The sequence below is a fragment of the Notamacropus eugenii genome, chromosome 1, assembly GCF_028372415.1.
Source record: "Notamacropus eugenii isolate mMacEug1 chromosome 1, mMacEug1.pri_v2, whole genome shotgun sequence".
Classification (NCBI taxonomy): Eukaryota; Metazoa; Chordata; class Mammalia; order Diprotodontia; family Macropodidae; genus Notamacropus; species Notamacropus eugenii.
The window spans coordinates 216192938-216220075 of NC_092872.1; the positions used below are offsets into that span (position 1 = coordinate 216192938).

Here is a 27138-nt window from a genome sequence, read left to right on the forward strand (position 1 = left end):
AAAAGAGAGAGAAATAGTGTGCTTTGACCTGCATTCAGACTTCACAGTTCTTTCTCTGGATGTAGATGGAATGTTCCATGATGAGTCTTTTGGAATTGTACTGCTGAGAAGAGCCCAGTAACATGGTTCTGCTGTTGCTGTGTACAGTGTTCTCCTGGTTCTGCTCACTTCACTCAGCATCAGTTCATTCAAGTCTTTCCAGGTTTTCTCTGAAATCCATCTGCTCCTCATTTCTTATAGAACAATAGTATTCCATTATACAACTTGTAGAACAGAGATTCTCAAGCTGGACTCCACAAGAATTCCATGGAAAAATTTCAGGAGGTCCATGAACTTGGGTAGGAAAAAACATTACATCTTTATTTTTTACTAACCTTTGGTTGTCACTTATTTTATGCATTTAATAACATGATTCTGAAAGGGGGGGTCATAGGTTTCCTCAGACTGCCAAAGGGGCCCATGGATAAAAACAAAGGCTAAAAACCCCTCAATTAGAAGATCACAGAAATGGTACAAGGAAGAGATAATGAAAACCTTTAACTGCCCAATGAGAAGAAAGACAGGACTGATGTGAGACTGGTTCGGGAGGTGGAATACAGACAGAAGACTTGGAAACTGATTAAGGGAGTGAGGATGGGAGAAGAGTGGGAAGGGAGAGTGAATAGGAGAGAATAACTATGAAAAGATGGCAACAGAAACAACTAAGTTAGGAAGAAAGGTTTGGGGGAAAATAATCCTAAATAATAGCTCCCATTTATGTGGTCCTTGAAGGTTTGTAAAGCTCTTTACATCCATGATTTCATTGGATCTTCACAATCACCCCATGAGGAAAGTCCTTATTCCCTCCCTTTACGAGGAAGACCAGCCAGTTCTTCCTTTACATTTATCATTGTCTTCCAGGACATCTGGAATATCTTGATAGTCTTCCGATTGGTCTGCCTGCCTCAAGTCTCTCCCCACTCCATAGATTCATCTGCCATGGTGATATTTCTACAGCACAGGGCTGACCATGTCATCCCCTCCCCCTCATCTTTGATAAACTCCATTTTCTCCCTATTGCCTCCAAGACCAAATACAAAATCTTGGTCTTGGCTTTTGCCCTTTCCTCCCTATCCAGTCTTCTTATACTCTTTTCCCCTCTCCTTGTAGCGATCCATCCACCTATACTGGGCTTGTTGCCATGCCTTGAACATATCACCCCACCTCCTGGCTCCTGCCTTTCTGAGGGCTAGGCCCCACACATGCTCCTTCATCTCTGCCTTTTAAGTTTCCATGACTTCCCTCAAGATTCATCTCAAATCTTACCTTTTGCTAAGAACCTTTACAATCTTCTCCCCTGCCCCCAAACTGCTATTACCTTCATGTCTCACTTACCTCCCATCTTCCCTTTACACATGTTATATGTATCTAACGATTTACATGTTTGTCTCACCGTTAGCATGTAAGCAGGCACTGTTGTTTGCCTTTCTTTGCTCCAGCGCAATACTAAGGCACACTGCCTGGTACATAGTGTTTGTTGACTGACTAATTGACACTTCTACCAAGTCAGCTTGGGAATGAAAGGTAAAAATGGAGCTAGAACCTTGCTGGAGAATTAGGGACAATGGGAGGTTTGGAAGCTCAGAGCCCAGGCAGTGACCTTGACCAGGGGTGAGGAGGCCAGACAGATCAAACAAGTATCAGAGCCAATAGGAACCAAGAGATCATGTGGTAATCCATTCATTTCACACATGGAGAAACTGAGGCCCTGAGAGGGGAAAATGGCATATGGAGGCACTAAAATTGGGTCTACCTTTTAGGTTTGGGACAGTTGTTCCGATCAGGACTGAGACAGAAGAGGATAAGAAGAGCTATAGGTGGGTGTAGGTGGGATCTAGATGCAAATCCTGCCACTGATGGATTCTTTTCAACTGACATGACTAGTTTTGGGAGCCCAGGCCTTAGTCCTTGATAAGGGAGCCAGGTCTGGGCCCAAATGGAATCTTTGAGGACCCATCCACATATCAGCTTAAAGTGTTCTCACTTAATATTATGTGCCCCATATAATGGGATATGTAGGAGGCAGGGAGGAACTCATGAGAGAAGCAGTGTGGTATGAAGGTCAGAGCCCCGGATTTGGAGTCTGGGCCTCTCCTAGTCCTCTTAGCCTCTACCTCAAAGGATGCAGACTTATCTGATCTCATGCAATGTAGAAAGTAAACTTCCTGAGGCCTGGGATGAGTTTTCCCTTTGCCTTTGTATCCCCAGCATGTAGTATAGTGCCGTATACTCAGCAGGTGTTTAATAAATGCTTGTTGAATTGGATTAGACTTGGATTAATACCCAATTCCTTCTTGTTCTGAGCACAGCCCTACCACACTTCTTTCTCAATCCTTTCTTGGATTCAGATCTTCCTAAATCCTCTCCTACCACTGACAGTGTGGCCTTGGATATGGTGAACATCTCCCAAAAATCTGGGAACTTCCTGCCACAAGGACAGTGAGCACCAGATTCACAAAGGCACCTCCTGTTACCATCCTCCTCAAGCATGTGGCTTATGGTTTTCTTATCTACTTTGCACTCATCTCCTTTGAACATCCAAAACTCAACCCTTCCAACTTCCTTTCCATCCATTTCCTCAGTCTTTACAACTTCCATGACCACAGTATCTACCCCTTCCCCCACCCCCATCAACTAACTTAGCCCCAGGTGCCAAAATTCCTAGTTACAGCTCTGGATTCAAGTCTTGGCTCCCACACTGACTATGTGACCTTAAGGAAGTCACTTAATGTAGGCTTTAATTTCCTTATGGGGAACATGGGAATAATAAGCCCTGAACTACATGCCTCCTAAAGCTACTGGGAAAATCAAATGAGATAATGGATGGAAAGCAGCTCTTTCTAATTGCACCATCAGCCATGCAGGTGCTGAAACTGGAGTGGGAGAAAAGACTTTTAAAAACCACGAACCAAAATACCCTTTCCATTTCCTCCCCTTTTTATGACCTAAAAACAATTGTCCTTTTCTACCTCTGACTCCCTTCCTTCTTTTGCTTTTATTTTGCTGAACCATGCCGACCAGTGCTTTAAATTGTTTTCATTACTCTTCTCCAAATTCTCCTCTGTTTATCAGTGTTTTTTGGTAATGAGGTGTCCAAAACGGAGCCCAGTCCTCCAGGTGCTGTCTCCCTAGGACTCCACAGAGAAGGCGGTCATCTCCACAGTTTGTGACATGAGGCTGGTCTGTGGTAGTCATAATTTTCTTGCAAGATTCTGCTGTAGACATGTATCTAATTTGCTGCTTAGCAGCACCCAGAGGGACTCTTTCAGGCATTACTCTTTTCCAGGTGTTGCCCTCCCAATGAAAATTTGCCTTAATGATTATTTTCCCCTAGATGCCTCAATGTATATTTTTTCCCAAGTTCAGTATCATTTTCTTTCCCGTATTTCTAATCTTAAAAAAAAAAAATCCTTTCACTTGCATTTTATTGCCACTTGTAACATGGCCTAATTGAGTGTCATCTGCAAATTTAATTAACACATTTGAGACAGGATGTTGGAGAAAGGGATTACTAAGTCTTTATGACTAGGTGCCGGCATCTAAAGTGAGAGACTGAACCCCTCTCACAGATGTAATACCCAGGTGCTCTTTTCATTTGTTTAAAAAATTAAAACTATTTTGGTTTCCTAAACAAATCTTCCTGCAAAATCAACCTAAATCCCTCCCCTAAATAAGAACCATTGGAATCCCCACCCCTTCCCTATGATTCCATTAAATTGTCTTCTTTCCCCAAGATTATCCACCTAGAGACTGGATCGTCATGGGGATTGGCTCTCAGGACAATCAATTCCTGTTCAGCTACCACATCAGTGACCTGAGGTTTTCCATCGTATTCCTACTAAATGCAATTCCATGCACCCCTCCTAACAGTGTCACATCATTGGCCAGAGGCTGTTTGACCTCCTATCTCTAACCTTTTCTTTGCTTTGTTCTAGCCTGGCACCCTGTAAAGGATTATTGGGACCATATGCTGGAAGAATTAGTCGGCTAGTAGCCAGTTTGGGCCTGGCTTTCTGCTTCCCTCATCCTTCTTACTCCCCATTTTCCCAATTTAAGAACTACCTAAGTATCTCCTTATCTTTGGGCAAAAGATACACATCTTTGTAATACCCAGGTAATAATGGGTAACAAAATGCTACATGAATAGCCTGTTATTGGCTAGGAAAGACCACTGGATTTGGTGTCAAAAGAACAGAATGAGTACTACCTATGACAATTATTAGCTTCATGGCTGTTAGAAATATATGTATATATATATATATATACACATATATATATACATATATATATGTATATATATATGTACATATATATACACATATATATATATATACACACATGCATATATATATATGTAGCACCTACTATATGCCAGGCAATATGCTAAACACTGGAAAGTCACTAACATCTCTAAGCCTCAGTTTCCTCACCTACAAAAATGGGGATGCTGGTATTTTGCATTTTTTTTACTTCACAGGAGAACATGTTACCACCATGGAAATATGAGTAATTATTACTTTCATCATCAAAGGGTTTGCCAATGAATGATGAATATTTTTGGCCACAGAAACTCACAAAGCCTCATAGCAATTTACAGAGGTTGCAGGCTTCCCTCTGCTTAGGTGCAGAATATGTGAACCCACACTAGTGATACTGTGAATTCTGGAAGTATTTTATTGTATTATTTTTATCATGAGCCTAAAATCCCTAAGTTTCCATGCTGAAGTGCTTAGTACTACTGTTTTTGGGTTTTTTTTAATTTAGTTATAAAATTGTTGTTTTTTGGATTTAGTGTGTTCAGAAAGAGCTGAGTTCACATTTTGTCTGACACTAACTGTGGAACCCTTGGCAGGTCACTTAACCTGTCTGCCTCAATTTCCTTATCTGTAAAATGGGGTAACAATTAGCAACCACCTCCCAGGGTTTCTTGTGAGGCTAAAGTGAAATAATATTTATAAGATACTTTGCAAACCTAAAAGTGCTACCTAGTATCATCCATAGGCTTCTTGGTAATCCGAGCAGTTGACTTATGGTCATAGGTAATACATGGTAATAGGTCCTATCCCTCTTGCCACTCCCTCAAAAAAAAAAGTGAGAAGTCACGGAGTAGAGCAGCAGATGTGCTTTGAATGCCATGCCAATTCTGAGCTCCAGTCCATCACTTCCAGCAGTTTGCCCTTTGATGACCTACATAATATGACTCAGCCTTGGGTTTTTCCTCTCTATCTCACCCAGGACAAATTAGGGGCTTTATTTCTCCCTGATTTGGATTTAGTAACAAGGTCTGCCTTGAACAAGACCTATTTAATGTTCACATAGAGTAAGAACACAAGCTCCTTGAGAGACAATTGTTGTCTCTATACTATCAATTACCTAGCACAGTGCCTGGCATACCATAGGTGCTTAATAAATGTGTTAAATGAAATTGAATGTGAACTATGTAATACAAGACACAGGGAAGGATGGCACTTTCAACCTGGACAATATCATTCTCCTAGGTTCTAAATATCTGAACTTTCATTTTCACCATAACACAGGAGCTGGCTAGAAGACAGATATTATTCACTCCAGCTCCCTAATAAATCTGCCAGTTTATTCTCCATCACATATTACATGCTCCCATAGTAAGCCAGAAGAGTATTGCACATCTTTTTTTGGTAGCACACTAACTCTCACCATGTCCCTGGAGTGTTCTTGGTTACATCAGGACACTGGAATCTCAGGAACCTTCTAGGACTCAGACAAAGGAAAAGGTATTTGATCTCTCTTTACTATAAGAAAGCACTCTTCAGTTTCTTCCGTAACTCACTTAAAAAAAAAAGTACAGGTTTCTTTTTAAAGATGATCCTGAAGCATGCTATCCGCCTCCAGAGAAAGAATTGATACTGTCTGAATATAGACTGAAGCATACTATTTTTCACTTTCATTCTTTTTTTATTTTTTTGAGTCTTCTTGTACAAAATGACTAATATGGAAATGTCTTACATGATTGTACATATATAAACTATATCAGGTTGCTTACTGTCTCAGGGAAGGGGAAGGGTAGGAGGGAAGGATAGAATTTGGAACTCAAAAATTTGAAAAAAAGTTTTTAAAAATTGTTTTAACATTTAATTGGAGGAAAAATAGTATTAAAAAATAAAAAGATTCTGAGACTGTGATCTGAAATTGTGGGAGAGCTTGTCTTTAGTGCCTTAGTCAAGGCCATGGATGTTGGAAGGAAAAGGAAAAGAAAACACCTTGAATTTCAGGTGCCTTTTACTATTGGAGATGGAGGAGTAGAAATGAGGGTGGGGGAAAGAGAAGAAGGCTGGATCATTGTACATGCCACTGCCACAACATCTCCTTTTCCTTTTCCTTTCAAATGGTAGAGGAGCACCAATGGGCTCAGATTGGGTTTCCCTTCTGCCTCCTCTCCAAAAGTAGTACAGGAGTTGTGTTTGGGGTCTGCCCTCCCTGCATCAGGTTAGCTATACAGCACCTCATATGGAATATTGTGTATGTTGTCACAGATGATAGATTAATTTTGATGAATTGTTTTCTCCCCCCCCCCCCCTTTATTTTTGAGGTAGAGGTTGAAGGAGGGCTAAATCCAGAAATGAAAGGTAAGAACAAAAGATTTCAATACATTATTTTTTCAAATGTTTGCTTTCTCTACCATCTGGTGAGAGAGAATTGAAGCCAGATATCTGACTTCCATCTAGTTACAAAGTTGAGGAGAATTGATTTTCACTGCTGATGGGAAAAGTGATGAAAAGTAGGGAAACTGTGTAACAGATAAGACAACTGGTTAATATGTGTTTCTGTTTACGTAGGAAAAGCAAGACCGTATTAATTCAAGTAATTTTAAACAATGAATCTGAAAGACTATTAGAAGAGTCTCGCCCAAGTACCAAAGTTTGCACCCAAAATGCAAATTATTATTCCCAGAATCTCTTGCAAATACGGGAAGCAATGCAGTTGATGGGTTGATCTCAAACGAGGCAAAATGCAAAACAATTTAACTTGCCAAGAGAAGGCTGTAGGATGCACTTGGCTGAACTGATGGTGGAAGTAGCCAGGATGGATAAAGGGCCAGTTCATTTGTTTCAGACCATTATCAGAGGGAATGAATGAGTTGGAGCCTTTGCCTGGCTCGTCACTTCCCTTGGTCTACTTGTCCTCAGAGAGGCCAGGGGCTGAACAAATACCTCAGACGATTCTAATACACCCCCACACACGAACACACACACACACACACACACACACACACACACACACCCACACACTTACTTTACACTAGGCTACATGTTCAACTACCTTTCTCTTCTGGGGTGGCCCCCATTTGGTCCACGGAGAGCAGAGTCCACATGCAGTTCAGGGACCACCCTTGAAGCTGTGCCAGGTGGCCCTGGGCATCACCCCAGGGGGGATCGGGAAGGAGGCCACCACCACCACCTCCTGCCAAAGAAGCGCACACGTGGTGACCCGTTTGGGGCCGGGTTCCCAGCTCCCGGCTCCTCCTCCCGGTCCGTGCTCCCCTCACTGCAGTATCACGTGCGCCCGGGCCAGGTGCAGGATGGCGGCGGCGGCAGCGGCGGCGGCAGCGGCGGCAGCAGCGGTGGCTGGTGCCAGTCTCCGGTGCTGCAGCAGCCGGGGGGCCGTGTTCTTGCTGTTTTTCTCCCTGTCCCCTCAGCCTCCGGCCTCGGCCGCCTGGCTGCTGGGGCTGAGGCCGGAGGACACCGCGGGAGGCCGCGTCTCCCTGGAGGGGGGCACCCTGCGCGCTGCCGAGGGGACCAGTTTCTTATTGCGGGTCTATTTTCAGCCGGGCGCAGCAACGAGCGCGGCGCTGCTTCCAGCCCCGACCCGCTCCTCGGGGGAGAATGACACCAGCGACTGGGCCCCGAGGCTCGTGTTTATCGAAGAGCCCCCCGGAAGCGGTGTCGTGGCCCCCAGCGCCCTCCCGAGCCGACCCCCAGGGCCTCAGCGGTGCCTCGAGCAGAGCGGCTGGGCATCGGACGTGGAGGTTCTGGGTCCGCTGCGGCCGGGCGGCGCGGCAGGCTCGGCTCTGGTCGAGGTGCGGGTGCGAGAGCTGCGCAAGGGGGAGGCGGAGCGGGCCAGCTCAGGAGGCCGCGGGAAGCTCTTTTCGTTGTGCGCCTGGGACGGGCGCGCTTGGCACCACCATGGCGCGGCTGGCGGCTTTCTGCTGCGAGTCAGGCCGAGGCTGTATGGCCCAGGCGGGGAGCTGCTGCACCCGGTCTGGCTGCGGGCTCTAGGGGCTGTCCTGCTACTCGCCCTGTCGGCCCTCTTCAGCGGCCTGCGCCTGAGCCTGCTCTCTCTGGACCCGGTGGAGTTACGGGTGCTGAGGAACAGCGGCTCCGCGACCGAGCAGGAACAGGCGCGCCGGGTGCAGGCGGTGCGGGGCCGCGGGACGCATCTGCTGTGTACCCTGCTGCTGGGGCAGGCCGGGGCCAATGCAGCTCTGGCTGGCTGGCTGTGCGCTTCTCTGCCCCCGGGCGTCGGGGATGAAGGGGAAGAAGAGTGGGTCGGGGGAAGTCACTTTCCCTGGCTGCCCACGCTGCTGTGCACCGGCGCTGTGTTTCTGGGCGCCGAGATCTGCCCGTACTCGGTGTGTTCCCGGCACGGGCTGGCCATCGCCTCGCACAGTGTCTGCCTGACTCGGCTTCTAATGGCTGCTGCCTTCCCGGTGTGCTACCCGCTCGGCCGCTTGCTGGACTGGGCGCTGCGCCAGGAGATCAGCACCTTCTACACACGGGAGAAGCTGCTGGAGACGTTGAGGGCGGCAGACCCTTACAATGACTTGGTCAAGGAAGAGTTGAACATGATCCAGGGCGCCCTGGAGCTGCGGACCAAGGTGGTGGAGGAGGTGCTGACCCCTCTGGGGGACTGTTTCATGCTCCGCTCGGACGCTGTGCTCGATTTCTCCACCGTCTCCGAGATCCTGCGCAGCGGCTACACGCGCATCCCCGTGTACGAAGGCGACCAGAGGCACAACATCGTGGACATCCTATTTGTTAAGGACTTGGCTTTTGTAGACCCTGACGACTGCACCCCACTCCTTACTGTCACCCGCTTCTACAACCGGCCCCTTCACTGCGTCTTCAATGACACTCGACTGGACACGGTGCTGGAGGAGTTCAAGAAGGGTGAGCAGCGCCCCCCACCCTCAGCCCCCTGATCTCTAGCATTGTCCACCTGAGCCCAGAAAGCCACCCTTCCTAGGACTGTATGGCTTCACTGCCTCTCCAAGTACATTCCCTTCAGTCTGTCCAACAGAGTATCTTCTAGCCCTTTCCAAACTTTTGCTCCTCCCCCCCAACCTCATGGCTCACTATGTGTTCTCAGTACAGTTCCATCAGGTTGAATGGGCCTCTCTGGTTCTCCTTGTATCTAAGTTTGATATCTTCCCTCATCTTTGCATATTCCAGCATTTAACATCATAGACTGAGGACCCTAGAAAGGAAACTGAGGTCCAGAGAGTGTGTGACTTGCCCAAGGTTACACTCCGAACTGAGAAGCAGAGCTGGGATTTGAACCCAAATTCTCTCACTTCAAATCTCAAGCTCTTTCTGCTGTTCCCTCTTTGCCTTTCATCCTCTCATCTTCCAAAACCTAACATAGTCTCCTTCCTTGTATTATGTAAGGATTACTCCTCACTCAGCGTCCTCCCACACCTGTCATTGCCTGAGCTGGATAGTGTTGAGAATAATGGTTTCTGTCTCCCTAATTGTCAAAGGCAGCCTTGGAGCTCCAGGAAAACAAGAACTGGGCATTTCAGGAGAACCAGGAAAGAATTAGTTGCCTGGGGCAACAGCAGTGTAGCTATGGACCAAGCAAGATGATTATAACAAAATATAATTATAGCAGTAACAATAACCATTGATATTGATACAGTGCTTCAAATCGCGCAAAGCAATCTACGTACATCCCGTCTGGACCTTACAACAACCCGGGAGCTAAATCGAGATGGTAATACCATTCTCATACTACAGGTCAGTTATTCAGCTGATAAATAGTTACTAAGTGCCTACCATGTGCCTGGCAAGTATGCTAAGAACTGGTGATAGAAATGAAAAAAAGAAAGATAGTCCTTGCCCTCCAGGAACTTACAATCTAAGAGAGGGAGGCAAAAGGAAGTTGAAAAGGGAGGGCATGATGAAGTCTAGTCCAAGTGGACTGGTGGGAAATGCAGAGTTGTTGAAGTGAAGAAACTGAGGCATTTCTGTCATTCTTTTCACAGTCCACTATTACGTACGTCATCCCAGTTAGTCCTCACAGTGATCTTGTCAGCTAGATAGTACAAGTATTATTATCTTGAGTTTTGTATCTCTTCTCTTGGCCTACTGAATAGACCTCAGTGAAATCCCCATGACAGATCTCCTTAATCAGATCCAGAGAGGCCTCCGCAGGCAACTTTTGTTAACAGTCAATTGGCAGTGAAGGACTCCAGTGCCAGGCTGTGTAGATTTGAATTACAGCGAATACACTTCCAAAGAATTCTTCTGTAGACTAGAGTAATTGCTGTGTCCTTTAGCGGGACTTTGTTCTGGTAACAATGAGTTACTGTATAAGAGAACAGAATATGAAGCAGGTTCTTTGGCTCTGGTCCCCAGCCCAGTCTCTTTGTTCAGGTTATGTGCTGGTTCCATTGTGAGTAGGGGGAGGAGAGCTGAGTCATGCTCTCTTGCTCTCCCTTTGTGGCTGCCCTTCAGTTTTCTCACTTCCTCCCACTTGAGACATCTTGACCATCTAGACAACGTCCTACCCAAACACGCTATGGGAGAACCCTTTGGTTAGTTTCTGAGCTGTCTTTTCTTTGATAATTCACTACTGAGACGTTTTGGGGCACCTACATGGTACAATGGATAGAGTGCCAGGCATGGAGTCAGAAAAACTCATCTTCCTGAATTCAAATCCTGCCTCAGAAACTGATTAGTTTTGTGACCCTGGACAAGCTACTTAACCCTGTTTGCCTCAGTTTCCTCATCTGTGGAGTAAGCTAGACAAATAAATGGAAAACTACTTCCCATATCTTTGCCAAGAAAACTCTAACTGGGGTCACGATGAGTTTGAAATGACTGAAATAACTGAACAACAAAAGATGCTTTATTTTCAGGACCTATAGCCTAGCATTACTACACACAGAATTTCAGAGTGAGAAGGGATGTCAGCAACATCTAAGTCTAACCAATACCTGAACAAGAATCACTCTGCAAATACTCAATGCATGACCATCTAGCCTTTGAAGACCTCCAACAAGGCAGAGCTTTCTGAGGCAGCCCATTACAATTTGGACAGCTTTCATGGTTAAGGAGTTTTTCCGTACATCAAACCTGAATTTTCCTCTTTGCACATTCTTTTTGTTTTTCCTAGTTCTGCTATCTGGGTCTAAGAAGAACAAATGTAATCTTTCTATATGACAGCCTTTCAGATACTTGAAAGCACTGATCATATCCCTGCCCCCCCTCAAGCCTTCTTTTTTCCAGGCTAACACCCCTCTCCCCCAGTTCCTCCAAACAGTATGATCTTAGGGTCACTCATCGTAACTCTTGCCCTCTTCTAACTCTGGTCTTTGTAGAATGAGGCATGCAGAACTGGACATATACTTCAGATGTGGTGAAGAGTACAGTCATCTCCCCAGTGCTGGTCACTGTGCCTCTTTTAATGCAGCCGAGGATCATGTTAGATTTTCTTGACTGTCCTGTATCTGATTGACCTATTGCCCTATGTTGAGTTTCCAGTTCATTCGAACTCTTAGATCTTTTTTAAAACTACTACCTAGTCTTGTCACCCCCATTTTGAATTTGTGGGGTTGATTTTTTGAACCAAATTGTAAGAAGTTATATGTACTGACACTTGAATTTCATATTATCAGATTCAGGCCAACATTCTAAACTGTTGAGATATTTTGTGGATTCTAACTTTATCATCCAAGATGTTAATTAGCCCTCCAAGCATTGTGCCATTTGCAAATTTGATCAGTATACCATTCTTGCCTTCACCCAAGTCATCAGTCTTTTCAGTCATGCCCAACTCTTCATGACTCTATTTGGGTTATTTGGTTGTTTGGGGTTTTTTTTGGCAAAGATGCTGAAGTGGTATGCCATTTCCTTCTCCAGCTCATTTTTTACAGATGAACTGAGGCAAACAGGATTAAATGACTTACTCGGGCTCACACAGCTAGTAAGTGTCTGAGGCCAGATTTGTATTCAGGAAGATGAATTTTCCTTATTCCAGGTCCGGGACTCTATCCACTCTACCAGCTAGCTACCCTAAGTCCTCAATAAAATTGCTACATAGCATAGACCTCTACTATACCTTCTGAGTTACTTCTAGCCTTGTGATAATACTCACAAAAATCCATTAAAACAAAATAATTTAGATACTGTAGAGGAGTTTCATGCTTATTATCCCCATTTTACAGATGAGAATCTGGAAGCTCTTGAGGTGTGTCTTACCCACAAGGTTTTTCCATTGTGTTGGATTCCAACCCAGATCTTCTGATACCAAGTCCAGTGTTCTTTCTTCTACATCCCAGTCCCTTTTAAGTACTAAGTGAAGGGAGGGTTACTCTAGATCCATGGTTCTTAACCTTTTTTTGAACCACTTCTCAGAATCATGCTTCCAAGTGCATGAATGTAGATCTATGATTACAATGGAAGTCAATTTTATTGAAATACAGCTACATCAAAATAGTTTTAGTTCACAGATCCCAATTTAAGAATCCCTGCCCTAGATAGATGACATCCATGGTCCCTTCCAACTATTAAGATTTTCTGATTCTCTAGTATGAAGAGTTGATCATAAAAGCAGTTGGGAATAGGGAAAATCAAATGCCAAAGGAAGGCACCAGGCCCCTACTATATCTCCAAATGGGAGCACTCTAATCCTTTTCTGGCTTCAGGATATTTCTGTGGTTCAATGAGGCTGAGCCTGATAGGACTATATATAGGCAGTATTCTTTTTTTTAAATGGAAAACATTTTAATATTTATTTCCCCCCAATTACATATAAAAACAATTTTTAACATCCATTTTTTTAAAGTTTTGAATTCCAAATTCTATTCCTCCCCCTCTCCTTGAGATGGTAGACAATCTGATATAGGTTATGCATGTGAGATCATGTAAAACATTTCCTGCTTAGTCATTTTGTGCAAAAAAATTCAAAAAAGAAAGAAAGAAGGGAAGGAAGGAAAGGGAGGAAGGGAGGGAAAAAGGAAAGAAGGAAGAGAAAGAAAAAAGAAAGATAAGTAGATAGTATGTTTCAGTCTGATTCAGACAGCATCACTTCTTTCTGGAGAGGACAGCATTTGGAGGGAGACAGGATTTTTTGTCATGAGTCCTTTGGAATTGTCTTGGATCATTGTATTTCTGAGAAAGTCAAGTCATTCACGATTCTTCATTGTGTAATATTGCTGTTACTATGTACAATATTCTCCTCATTTTCCTATTCACTTCACTTTGCATCAGTTCATGTAAGTCTTTTCAGGTTTTTCTGAAATCATTCTGTCATTTCTTATAGCACAATAATATTTTATTACAATCCTTATACCACAGTTTGTTCAGCCATTCCCCAGTTGATAGTTGAAGATCCTTTCAGTTTCCAATTCTTAGCTATGTAGGCAGCGTTCTTGATCAATGTTTATTGTAACGGGAGACATGTTCTGCATTTCTCCAGGAAATCTAATTAGTCATCCTCAATCCTTGTGTTATGGGCTGTTGCACAGAATCAAATGAAATTTTTAAAGTATTATAAAAAGTGCATTATAAAAAGAGATTATCAAGGCCCAACATTCTCTGTGTGTCTCCACTAAGATGACCTGGTATTTCATTTTTGGAAATTACTTCTGTCTTCAATGGCTTGGCACTTTCAGGAGAAAAATAATTCTATAATAACATTGGAAGAATTGAATCTTAGAAGGGATAGACAAATTTAGAGCTAAGAATGGAACATTGAGATCACTTTGTCATTCATTCATTAGTCCAACAAACATCTATAATGCACCTACTCTGCACAAAGTCAGACTTTCTCAGACTTTTGGCTACATTCAAGTGTAATGAGACATTTTATCCCTTACATTCAAAGTAATATGTTATGAGGTAAAAGGCCTTTTGAATACTGGTTAATGCCCCTTGTGTGGTGGAACAATAATGTACAATCTTAAGCACTTAATCTCTCTGGTCCTCAGTTTCCTCCTTTGTAAAATGAAGGAATGGGATTAGATGATCTCTAAGGGACTGTTGGTTTAATATCCAATGATATTAACACCATCTTTTTGTATGGAGGATAACATTTTAAAAATAGTGTCAGGTAACTGTCTACAAGCTAGCCTGGTCATAACGTGCAATTTTGCAGATTTGTACATTTGTTTAACCAGATTATTATCTTACTTGTTTGTTCTACTGTTTATAGTCTCCCCCAAGTAGAATATAAACTCCTTCAGGTCAGGTATAGTGTTTTTATCTTGTTTCTGTTTCCCCAGCACCTAGCAGATTGCCTTGCATTCAGTAGGCACCTAATAAATGCTTGTGAAATAGGACTGAATTAGAGTAAATAGACTTTTCCCTAGAAGTCACATCCCCTCTCTGGATCTCAGTTTACTGATCTGTAAAATACAGAGGTTGGAATAGATAACCTCTTGTGTTCTGTGACTAAGACCATTCAGTACAGCGTTTATTAGATTAACACTCCCTCCAAACCAGTCCTCCCCATCCCACCACCAGAACTACAACATTTTCCACTCTTTCCCCTTTGGCAGAGGTGTAAAGGTAGCAGGAAGAGAACTCTGTTGAAAATGCTAAAGCAATTTTTCTAATACCTTGTTTATCCAACATCTTGGGAAATAAGGTGAGATAAGATATTCTACTATAAAAATGCATTTTCTAGATAACTAAAGTTTGCCTCTTCAAGGATCTAAACTTTGTTTATTTTCACTGTGAAAATAAACTCTTGCCAAAACAGATTCTACATATCTCTCCCTTCTTGGACAGAGAATGGGGAATATAATTACCCTTTTCTTGATAACTGGGAGTCATCATTTTGAATATCCATTCTAATGCTGTGCCATAGGGCAGCCCAGTTCTGTGTCTCCTATTAAGTGGGTCTGCCTGTCTACCACTACCCTCCTCACCTGAATCTGTTGCTTCCAATTAGCTGTGGACTAGGAAATTAGACAAATTCAAGAATTGTATATGAGTATAATTTGGTGGTAGACCTTAAGGACAGGTCACTGCTACTGGGTGTGGGGGGGTTGATAACTGTGTGTTGTTCAGAGATCTGCCCCTCACTTCTCAGTTTGGAGCTGGGGGTGACCCTGCCTGGGTGAGTGGGACATTCCTGAAACATGCTTTATAGCCCTACCCAGAGAGACTGATGATCAGACATAGCTATGGTTTTCTCTTCAGTGAATCATAGCAATTTTTTCAAGTCTTGGTAATGTTAGTAACCATGGTTTCCTTGATGGTAGGGTTGGGGGGGGGGGTGTTCTGCTTTCTGTTTAGTGACTTAAGAATTTTTCTTCAGATGATTAACAGATGAAGGAGGGAAATGACTAAAAAGTACAACCTAATGGATAGAAAGGGGATAGCAGACAGGTGTGTCTTTGCTCTTCAAGACAGACTGTTAGAGGATTATCAGGATAACATTTGTACCTTTCTTTTCCCTTTGCAGGGCAGGGCAAAATTATTCTTAAAACTTGTACAGTCTCAGATCTCTCTCTCCCTTCCTGTCTCTGTATTTGTCTCTGTCTGTCTTGGTCTTTGTCTCCCCTCCCCCATCTCTCTCTCTCTCTCTCTCTCTCTCTCTCTCTCTCTCTCTCTCTCTCTCTCTCTCTCTCTCTCTCTCACATACACACACACACACACACACACACACACACACACACACTTTCCCTGCTATTCCAATGCACTTGGAGAGTTCATAACACTTTACTAAGATATGAGGCTGTAAATACAGCATTGCTGTGCACTAGCAAGCTACAAGTACCATTCTACCCTTGAGCTACTCAGGGTAACCCCCCTGTCACCTATTACTTGGGGAGGTACTGTGATATACAAGAAGGAATCAGAAGATCTAGGTTTGAATCCTGCCCCAGAGATGTTAGGATTGTATATTTAGAGTCAAAAGTCTCCTTAAAGGCTAACTAGGCCAACCCTCTCATTTTACAAGTCAAGCCAAGGTAATAAGCATTTATCAAGCACTTACAACATCCTCGGCACTATATTCCTGGGAATATAAATACAGAGTGTCTCCAAAATCTTTGTGTACCAAGATTTGGGGATACCTTGTATAAATAGAAAGAGAGTCTCTGCCTTCAAGGAATTTACTTCCTTTTTTTCCGATCTGCAGCACATTCTAATGGGGGAAGACAACACACAAAAGGGGAGGGGGAAGGCACCTGTATGGGTAAGAAGTTAGGAGTGGAGCCCCCAGAGAACTAGAGTAAACATTGCAGGCCTGGTAACTTTCCTTACAACGGAGGTTCTAGGACCACCAATGGGGAAAGATGCTGCAGGGTCAAAAACCATCCCTCCTCCTAAGCAAACTCACAGATGGGCAATGAGCTCACTACTCTTCCTCATCTGTAAAATAACTTAGCAGGTAGCTGTGACGTTCTGTTTCCTAAGTGGTAAACCCTTCACAATAATTTACTTTCATGCCAGTGGTCTGAGTGCAACATAAACTTCTGTAGGCTAAGACATCATAAAAATGATACATCTGTTGTTCAGTTGTATCTGACTCTTTGTGACCCTGTTTGAGGTTTTCTTAGCAGAATACTGGAGTGGTCTGCCATTTCCTTCTCCAGCTCAGTTTTTTACAGATGAGGAAACTGAGGCAAACAGGGTTAAGGGATTTGCCTAGGGTCACACAGCTAATTAAATGTCTGAGATCAGATTTGAACTGGGGACTCTAGGCTCAGTACGCTATCCAGTGTGCCACCTAGCTACCCTGTTTATTTTACTCTAAATCAGTTCATGTATCTTCCCATGCTTTTCTGTATTCTTCATAGTCATCATTTCTTACAAAGTAGTAATACACCATTATATTAATGTACCACAGTTTGTTCAACCATTCCCCAGTAGATGAGCTCCTACTTTGTTCATAGTTCTTTGCTGTCACAAAACGTACTGTTATGAATCTTTCAATGCATTTGGGACCTTTCTATCTCTGACCTCCTCAAAATATATGTCTAACAATGGGATTTCTGGATCGAAGAACATTTGAGTAAACTTCTTAGCATACTGCAAATTGTTTTCCAGAATGCTTGTACCAATTCACAGTTCCACCAACAATGTATTAGTGTACTTGTCTTTCTGCTTTTGTTTTGCTATGCATTTCTCCTATTATAGTGACCTGGAGCAATCTTTCATCTAACTGTATAGTGAAGAGTTGATCAGGGAATCCCCGGACAATTGAGTCCTTCCCAATTCATTTGAAACTGCAGGATGGGAAGGGCAAGTAACAGAAGTTGTACAGGGGTAGGCCAGAGTGGGAACATGACTTATGACTCCACAGAAAAATATAAACTATCTTGAGTAAATGTGAACAGCAAAAGAAGCTTCAGCTTACACTGAGGGAAAACTTGCACGTAACCCTGGGTCATCCTGGCACTATGGCTTCTTTGTTCTGTTTCTATATAAAACTGGTCCAGCCTGACCTGGAGTTGGTGCAGAGATCCATAATGTTACTTTGTCCTGCTGCTGCCAGGAGAGCAAGAGGACAACTGGCCTCTTGTGAATAAACTCCCCCAATTAACCTAATTAACCCTAGTAAAACCTATTAATAGCCAAGTTGGTATGAGCCCCTATTTCTTTGGTATCTCAATATTCTCTCAGAGGACTTGCCACCCTACAACTGGCATAATTAGGACAGAAGATATCTTCCTCCTTACCAGAATCTGCTTTTACAGAAGTATAAAGTTTTTCCCTTTCAGAATTCTGAGAGATTTTGTTTGCCGCTTTTACAGGGCAAGTGCAGGTTGAGGGGACAGCCTAGAACACCTTGTAATCCCTGCATTTTATTTCTTCTCTTTCCTGCCCCTTATATCTTAGAAATGCAACAACTGAAAATCCAGAAGATACCCAGCTTTGTACCTTAATGGGTATTACCTACCCATTACTTCTTCTGATTTTCTGAAGTAAGTTGAGAACTCAGTGGATCAGGGGTCTACTGACTAGTGCTCCATTCCGGATACACTGGGTAACAGTTTATAATTCTGCTTTTGAGAAGTGTTTGATCATATCCTTTAACTACTTACCTATTGAGGATGGTTCTTGGTATTATGCATTTATATTAATTACATATAAGGTATAGGTTTATTATAATCTTTACATCACATGTCTAGAATAAGGATCTCATCTATATGCCTATATAAAATATTATATAGATGAGATCTTTATTATATTCATATAGAAATTCTTAACATATGTGTTTATATACATATGTAGTGTATATATATGTATGCATACACATATATGTATATATGAATGAGATCCTTAACATAGATATGGGATGGAAAATTTTTCTACCATCTGTAGTTTCCTTCTTATCCTAGTTGCATTGATTTTGTTCATGTGAAAACTCTTCAATTTCATGTAATTGAAATTAACAGTAGAGGAACTTTCAATACCTCTTCTAATCTAGTTATTTATGGTTAATATCAGCAGCAAATTAATTCTCTTCTCTCCTATTCAAAATTAGCTATTTTGGTGAGTTAATTGTTCTCTGTGCTGTAAAGTGTAGTAGAGGAATTAGCATAGATAATCAATAATTAGTTGTACTATAATAAGAATGTAGAGCAAGAAGGCTAATTAAAAACTTAAAGAAAAAGGAATTAGAAAGTAAGTCATGACTTGACTGATTAAACTTTAAAGTTTCAAAATGTGGTAAGACAAATTCATGACTAGAATATGAGAGTAATAGCCGCGAGAAGAAATCTGGAAGTGTCCTTAAAGGTTATTCATTTCATTCCCTGCCACACACACAAACGATACAAACACACACACACACACACACACACACACACACACAGACGAGCTATTTTAAAGATAAAGGAGAAAGCACCAGTAGGTAAGAGGTGGTAGTACATTTGAACCTCATTATCTGCCTCTGTAAAATGAAGAGTTTGGACTCTGATATTCTATGATCAACTAATTTTAAACAGAGCTCCAAAGTCCCAAGACATAAGGGACCTTAGAGACCATATAAGTCTAACCCTATTATATTAGAGTTTCTTGGGAGTAGGGACTCTCATTTTTTTCTATTTGCATTTATACACTTAGCATAGTGCTTAGTTAATAGGGGTGGGGAATGTGTGACCTCAAGGTCACATGTGGTCCTCAAGTGTGGTCCTCAAAGGGACCTAGAGGACCATAAGTGACCTCAAGGTCCCAGGTTTCTCACCTCTGGTAGTACATAGTAAATGCTTAGTAAAAAATTTTCATTCATTCATCCATATCATGGATGAGAATACTTAAGTTATGTTTCTTGCTCAAGGTCACATATTAATAGTTAATAATTAGTTGTCCTTGAATTCAGATCTTCTAAGGCTGAGTCTATTGTTCCTTTTTTTTTAAGATACAAGATAGGAAGGAACTATGCATCCAGTACTGGGTCAAAAATAGAGGATAGTTACCTGTATGATTCAGTGGCTAGAGTGCCAGATCTGGAGTGAGGAAGACTCTAGGAAGGAGTTTGAATCCTGCCTCAGATACTTAATAGCTATGTGGCTATTAAGTGGCAACACTTAACTTCCTTCAGCCTCAGTTACCTTATCTGTAAAATGGGAATTATAATAGCATCTGTACCTTACAGGGTTACACTGAGGATGAAAGATACTATGTGCAAAATACTATGTGAATCTTAAATCTTAAAGTACTATATGTTAGAGGTTATTAATGGTAAAGAAAAGGGAAGGGATGCCTCCTAATTAACATTTCTTTTAAAAAATGAAATCTACATCTCTTTCCAAATTTCAAGGTCATAGATTCATAGTTTTAGAGTTTGAAAGAACTTTAGAGATTACTAACCCAGGGGCTAGTTAGAAAATTAACCCCTTTTGTCATTTTGTGCCCCTTTTGGCAATCTGGTGAAGCCTACAGACACTTGCTCAAAATATTTTTAAATGCATAAAATAAAATATGTAATATTATAAAAGCGGAACGTGATCAGAGAAGGGAGTAACCATTTCTATAGTACCTACTATGTGTTTTAATAAATATTATCTCGTTTGAGCTGCGCAACAGCCCTATAAGGTTGGTTCTAATATCATCTCCATTTTATAGTTGGGGAAACTGAGGCAAACAGAGGTTAAGCAATTTGCTCAACACAGTAAATACCTGAGGCCACGTTGGAACTCAGATCTTCATGACTCTTGGCCCCGCATTCTTTCTACCTGGCCCACCTGGCTGCCTCGAAAAGAAACAAATTATGTTGAAATATTGTTTTCAATTCTTATTTTCAGAACAAGCTTATAGAGCCCAGGTGAAGAACCTCTGATTTAGTGTAATCCTCTCGTTTTACAAATGAGGAAATGTAGCTTAGAGAAGTGATTTGCTTAAGGTCACACTAAAAAGAAGCAGCTGGACTGAGATTAAAACCCAAGATTAAATCTTTGGACTACGGACGCAATGCTCTTTACACTGTCTCAGCAGAAGACTTCATTCAACAAGAAAAGTGTATTCTTAAAAGGAAAAACTAATGGAATGGAATCTGAATGGTGATCTGAATTGGCGTAGATTATAATGAGGGTGGCAAAAGGGAAAGGGGGAAGGGCTTTCAGCCAGGAATCAGGAGGCATGTCTCTGGCCAACTTTCCATGTGACTTTAAAGAGAATATGTCACTTCTGTTGGCCTTGATTTCCTTATCTGCAAAATGAAAGCCTTGAACTAAACATCCCCAAGAACATTTCCCATTGCTGAGAGTCTGTGAAACCTATGACCACTGTGCTCAAAGGTACGTTCCATGGTGTGGAGCATCCTTTGGTCTTCCTCCATTATGGGAAACCATAAATATGTACATAGTTGAGTCTTTGTCAGTCTCCCAGTCTCCTGAGACTCTGGCCAAACAATTTAGGTTGTTATTTTATGAATTAGTCTGGTTGATTGATTTATAGATCACATAGTAGCATTTGTAACAAGTATCCACCATGGACAGCTGGAAGGCATAATGGTTAGAGCACCAGGCTTGGAGTCAGGTAGACTTGAGTTCAAATGTGACCACAGATACTTAGCTTTGGGATCCTGGGAAAGTCGCTTAACCCTATTTGCCTCGGTTTCCTCATATATAAAATGAGCTGGAGAAGGAAATGGCAAACCACTGCAGCATCTTTTCCAAGAAAACACCAAATGGGTCATGAAGAATTGAATATGACTGAACCAACAACAACCTACTATGTGCTAAGTGTTGGGAATATGAAAAAAATCCCTACCCTCAAAAATCTTACATTCTATTAGGGAAATATGCATACGTATAAATAAATACAAAGCAATTTGAAAGTCAGTGACCAGCAAATTGGGGCATCAGAAAAAGCTTTATGTGGGGGTGGCTCTTGGGTTCATGTTGAAGGGAGCTACAGATTCTGTGAAATTCCCTCCTCTTTAGAACCACAAACCTTGAGTCCTGAACCCCCTAAGCTTTGATCTTGGAATTCACAGAGCAACAGTGTGCAGAAACCACACAGTTGCTAGAATTAAGCAGAAATAATACCTAACAGGGTCTGATTTTTTCTCCAGGGTTGGGAGGATTTATTGAGGTGGGATGGACCTTCCCATCAGACATCATCCTTGTTTCTAACAGAGGCATGACTGTGCCCAGCATCCTTAGCACACGGATCTGCCCACCCCAAATTCTGTCAGATGAATGAGTAATAGGCACATCTATCAGTTACTCACATTAAAAAGAAAAAATAAACAGGAAGATCATTTAAATTTACAAGAGAGACCAGTATAATGCTGTGGCCAATTTTCACATTGGATTCTGGGTCAGAGTGACAATGGCTCATTCAGCTCCTCCAACACAGTAAAAGAAAGTAACTTTCTTAGCTCACTTGAAATTCCCTGGTGCCAGAGAAGAGCCTTTTGTCACAATGGTCTGAAGATGAGCCTAGAGAGCATTTTAAATGAACCACTGGAGCCAAAGTAAGAAATGACTAGCAAAGACTAGCTAAAACTTGACTCATCCCTCAATCAGAACCAGGTCCTTGGAATTTCCTGGGAATGTATCATTTGTATGAAGTAGCTATTATCCTGGAACTTAGAGACAGACCCCGATAGGACTGAAGTTTAGCAGAGAGATTAGATATAGACACATATGGGAATTGTGCACAGAGGTGAAAATTGAAGAAATGGGAACTGATGAGAACATTAAGAGAGAAATTAAAAGGGAAGAGAGAAGAGGATCCAGGATAGAATATGTCATACTTAGGAATTAGGAGTAGATTATAAATTCCTTGACTGACAGGGCCTCGGTTTTTTTCCTTTGTGTTCCTAGCACCCATCACAATGTCTGGCATATAATGGGTGCTTAATAAATGCTTGTCTAATTAAATTGCATTATAGAATTAGGCCAGCCATTCAGTGCAAATCAATAGGTTTTTATATGGCACATTTAGAAAGGGATATGTGGCTTGACTGGAGATACTCAAGGTTAGAAACTTGTAAATGGAGGCCAGGTAATGAGGCAAAGGCTTTAGGGGTAGTATCCATTTCCAAACAGCTGATGTGTCTAAAGAAGGATAGGCAAGGCAAGAGAGTGGCTCCAACATAATATCACCAGAGGCTTGGCATCCATCTTCAGTTTGATGATGGGACTGTCCAGTGTATTATAAATCTATGTCAGGGACTTCCTGTTCTGGAGGAGCAATTCAGGATATAGAAAAATCCGTGGGTTTCATTCAGGTGAATACTCTTTGGTTCCCCACCTTTGTTTTCTAGCCAGGTACATGGGAGATAGAAGTTTTCGTCATGGAAATTTCTGAGCCAAAGGAGGAGGCCCCCACATGGAGGAGGGGATTATGACCAGAACACAGATCGCCTGTCTCAAGAAAAATTAGGTATTTAGACTTCCATAGGGAAGTGAAAAAGGCTTACAGTCATAAGGTCATGGTGATTTCATTTCATGGTCTTATGCCTAAGGTAACTTAAAATATAGATACATCAGCGCTAAAAAGATCTTCCTGCTGACATGAAAAAAGTGATTCTTGGGCCTCTGCCCTAGCTTTATGTGGTTCTAAAAGAGCAGCCCTCTTTTCCGGGGATATTCTTGGTCATCATGTTAGGGGAAGCTGAAATCAATGCAGTTATATTCTTCGGGAAGCTTTTTTGAAATTCTGCTGGTTTCCACGCAGCTAGAAGTACCATTGTTCCTCTCTATACCTATAAATCTCAGACCATCCCAAGAAAGGAGAGAGAAAAGGGCAGTCAGGATTCAAGCCACTTCCCCCATTATTGCCATGAAGAGATGATGATGCAAATGTTATAACTGGGAGAATCAATAATTTGTGTTTTAAAGCAGCATCTACCAAAAGGAAAATGAAGATACTTGCAAAATTAGGACCAATGTGACACCCACAGATTCCAGTTCTAAATACCTGTAAAATATAATTGGCAGGCCAGTTAAAATTTCAATGAAAGATTGAAAAAGTCATGGGTCCAAGAGCCACAATTCATGGTCCTAGGACCTTTCCAACCCTGTCGACAAGGACTCAAGTTTACCACTCAGATGCATGGAGATCATTATTTATTTCCCCGTTGTCATCACCAGAGATTGCCAGCAGATGGAGCTCTTTCACTTAGCCTAGGGTAACCTGTGATCATGTATGCTGTTCAACTCATTCACTGGACCTTTCCACAACAGACTTTGTAAGGCCAGGACTAATGTTCTAAATAAACTGATTTATTATTTCTGAATCATTGGTTTTTATACAGAATTCATTCCTCCCAGTGGAATATCACCTTTTCCCATCTTCCTCCCTCTCTGCCTCCTCCATAGAAATATGACATTTTTATAAAAATCACTAAGAAAAGTAACCATGATTTTTTTGACATAGAATTTTTCAGTTCATGAAACATTCACTAAGCACCTACTATGTGCAGTGGCCTATGTTAGGATCTAGGGATTCAAAGGAGTCATAGTTCCTGTTCTTCTAAAGGCTAAAGTCTAATAAAGGAGACCATTGATTTGGAACTGGAAGGGAATCTTAGAGTGTGTCTGGCCCAATCATCCTGTTTCACAGGTGAGAAAACTGAAGCTCCAGAGCAGTTCACTGCCTTCTCTGAGCTCTCACAGGTGACAAGTGGCAGAGCTAGCATTAGAACCCAGAGATCCAGTGTTCTTTCCCCCATACCATGAAGACCATAAGCACAAAGGCAAGCCTTAGTTTATTCCTTGTTGCTTCAGACACGACATTTTTCTCATTTTCATATTGTAGAGTAAGACAAGCATTATGTCACAACAGAAAAAGACAGTGGGCAGAATATTTTTTCTGGCAGAGGTGTTCATATATTTAAATGATCACTTCTCATTTTGTCCCTAACTGCTCTGGCCTTTTATTCATCTGTGTTTTGCATTTTTATGGATTTTCCTTGGCCAGCCACTTAAAAGGACTTTAAAGTGGATAATTTGCAATTTTTTCCTACTAAATTCATATTTGGACAAGTTCTTTACTTAGATTCTCTTTTAATGAACAAGGCATTTGTATGCCCTGGGTCAGGCAAGGTTTGAAAATCATACCCCCTAGGTACATTTCATTTCTAGAGTCTAGCAGACTTTCATATAACAAATGTGACATATCATTAAATAAACCCCAGAGCGCCACAGAGAACAGACTTTTCTAGCATTAAAAATTATGCATTTATTTAAAAAAATATTAAAATGTTTCTCTGCTCGCACCAAGTGTTTCACCTTCCCTTACCCCTAGGTTAGGTACTGTTGCCGATACCTGCCACTAGACTTATATTTTTGAAAGGATAATGAGTCTATACAGAAGGGAAAAGCAAAACTCATTATGCTCATGCTCTCAGGGAAGCCAGATAATACAGACATGCCCAGGATATTGGTCTCTTGACCTCTTTTTAGAGGCAGAAAGGTTTAGCACAAAGAGTGGTGGACTTGAATTGGAAAGGTTGTTGGAGCTAGAGTCAGGAGTTTAAAAAGTTTGAATCCTGCCTAAATCCAGATCCTTGGATTTCAGATCTAGCACACATTCTGATGAGGTGAGGCAGACTGAAGCACTTGAGGCAGGCAGAGAAAGCAGGATGCAGAATGTGAGATATGAGATAAGATGCCGCCAGAAAAGTGATCACAGAAGACTGTGCATTGAAACTGCCCACCAGGGACTTACCTGTGTGCTTTCACAAAGCACCCTCAATTCCAGAACAAGCCTCTTTCTCCCCTTTCCTGTTCTCTTTGCTTATCTGTATGATAAAGGCACCTCCGGACTACTTGATATCCCAGGCATTTGGGAGCCATACTTCCTCCTCTCCTTCTCATGTCCCCTTTCTCCCATTCCACAAAACTGTGTTTAAACCAGACACTTAGCCCCAATAACTGACTTGGCCTTCTGTGGGAAGCAGGACCATGGGTCTGTCGCCTTTGCTGTGCCTCCCACCTGGAGTAGAACTTGTTGGGGCTCTGCCTGAAGGGGAGCAGTCCCGCTTGGATCACCCCAGTAAATGCCTTTCTTTAACTTATAGACAGTCTGAGTTAATTTCTTTCAGGATGTTAGAACCCACACGTCTATTCTTCATCATTTTATGCGGCACCCCAACATTCTTGGGATGTACCTTGAGCTCATCATTTCCATTAATTCATGCTGTATGGAAGGGCATAGAAAAGAACTTGCTTTCAGCTTCTTGGGGGACCATTAAATAACTTCCATGAAAACTACCAAAGGGGAAGAGGGCCCAAAATGGAGTACCGCATATGATCGTTTATTTCAGATCAGGACTTCAGAGCGCACCAAGGCATTGGGGCGGCTTTTTGGTTTTTGTTTTTACAGCTACAGAAGTGAAATGTTGCATTTATTTTCAGATGAGGTTACTGTATTATTGGTTTTTATTTACTTGCTACGTTTTGTTGCTGGAGACTTCTCCTAGAGTGGAGGGGAAGGCCAATCTGTATATGTTTGCAATGTAAATGAGCTCCTTGGGGTCTGGGACTGGTTTTTGTCTTTCTTTGAGTCCCCTGCATTTAACCCTGTGACTAGCCCAAGCTAGGCACTTAATAGATACATCCTGATTGATTGATTAAAAAATAATAAAAAGTAACAGCCTGGTGAGCAGCTGACCAAAGAAGAAACTGCGTGCTCCTTTTTGACTGCAGGAAAATTTAAGAGAATCTCCGGATCCTTAAATCAGTGTGCCTACATTTCATATTTCTTTGCTTCAACAGGAAAGTCTCATCTAGCCATAGTCCAGAGGGTAAATAACGAGGGAGAAGGAGATCCCTTTTACGAGGTGATGGGCATCGTTACCCTAGAGGACATCATAGAAGAGATCATCAAATCAGAGATCCTGGATGAAACGGATCTGTATAGTAAGTGCCAGATGTTTGCTTTTGTCTAGATTTTCTATTATTTCCCCTTGCAACCTCCATGAAAAGAGTTACTGAAGCATTGAATTTGAAAGGCGTCAGCCAAAATTGTTGTTTCAACTCTGGACAGTGTCCACTTAAAACGCTATGCTGTATTGGCCCATGTGTCTCAGGCAGATCTGGGCCCAATTTGAATCTTTCTCTGAGTTATTGTTAGCGTAATGGGATAATGATCACCCTTGAATAATATACTCAGTGACTACCAATAATGTAAGTGAAAAGAATGCCAAAAGGAAATCAAGCTTTGAGTAATTTTAATAAATAAATGTGTCCAGGAGGACATATAATGAAACACACCTCTCTTCTTTTGTCAGAGAGATGAAGGACCTTAAAGACAGGATGTCATAGGCATTGCAGACATGGTCACTGAATTATTTGTTTTTGGAGGGTGGGGTTTGTTTTAAGGGAGTGTTCAGTTGTGGGGGTAAGGGATGGATTACTCCAGAAATGGCTGTTTTCTAAAAACAAAAAGCACCAATAAAATTTAGTGTGTAAATCACTTGTATGAT

General features: G+C 42.0%; 1 protein-coding gene across 1 annotated transcript in view; it reads left to right on the forward strand.

Moving 5' to 3' along the window:
• Nucleotides 1-7306: 7306 nt before the first annotated feature.
• Nucleotides 7307-27138, forward strand: part of CNNM1 (cyclin and CBS domain divalent metal cation transport mediator 1) — a 66016-nt gene continuing 46184 nt past the window's right edge. Inside the window, exons 1-2 of the mRNA XM_072627014.1 lie at nucleotides 7307-9185; nucleotides 26429-26572. Coding sequence (XP_072483115.1) covers nucleotides 7598-9185; nucleotides 26429-26572 — 1732 coding nt within the window. The 5' untranslated portion in view covers nucleotides 7307-7597. The remainder of the gene's footprint in view (nucleotides 9186-26428; nucleotides 26573-27138) is intronic.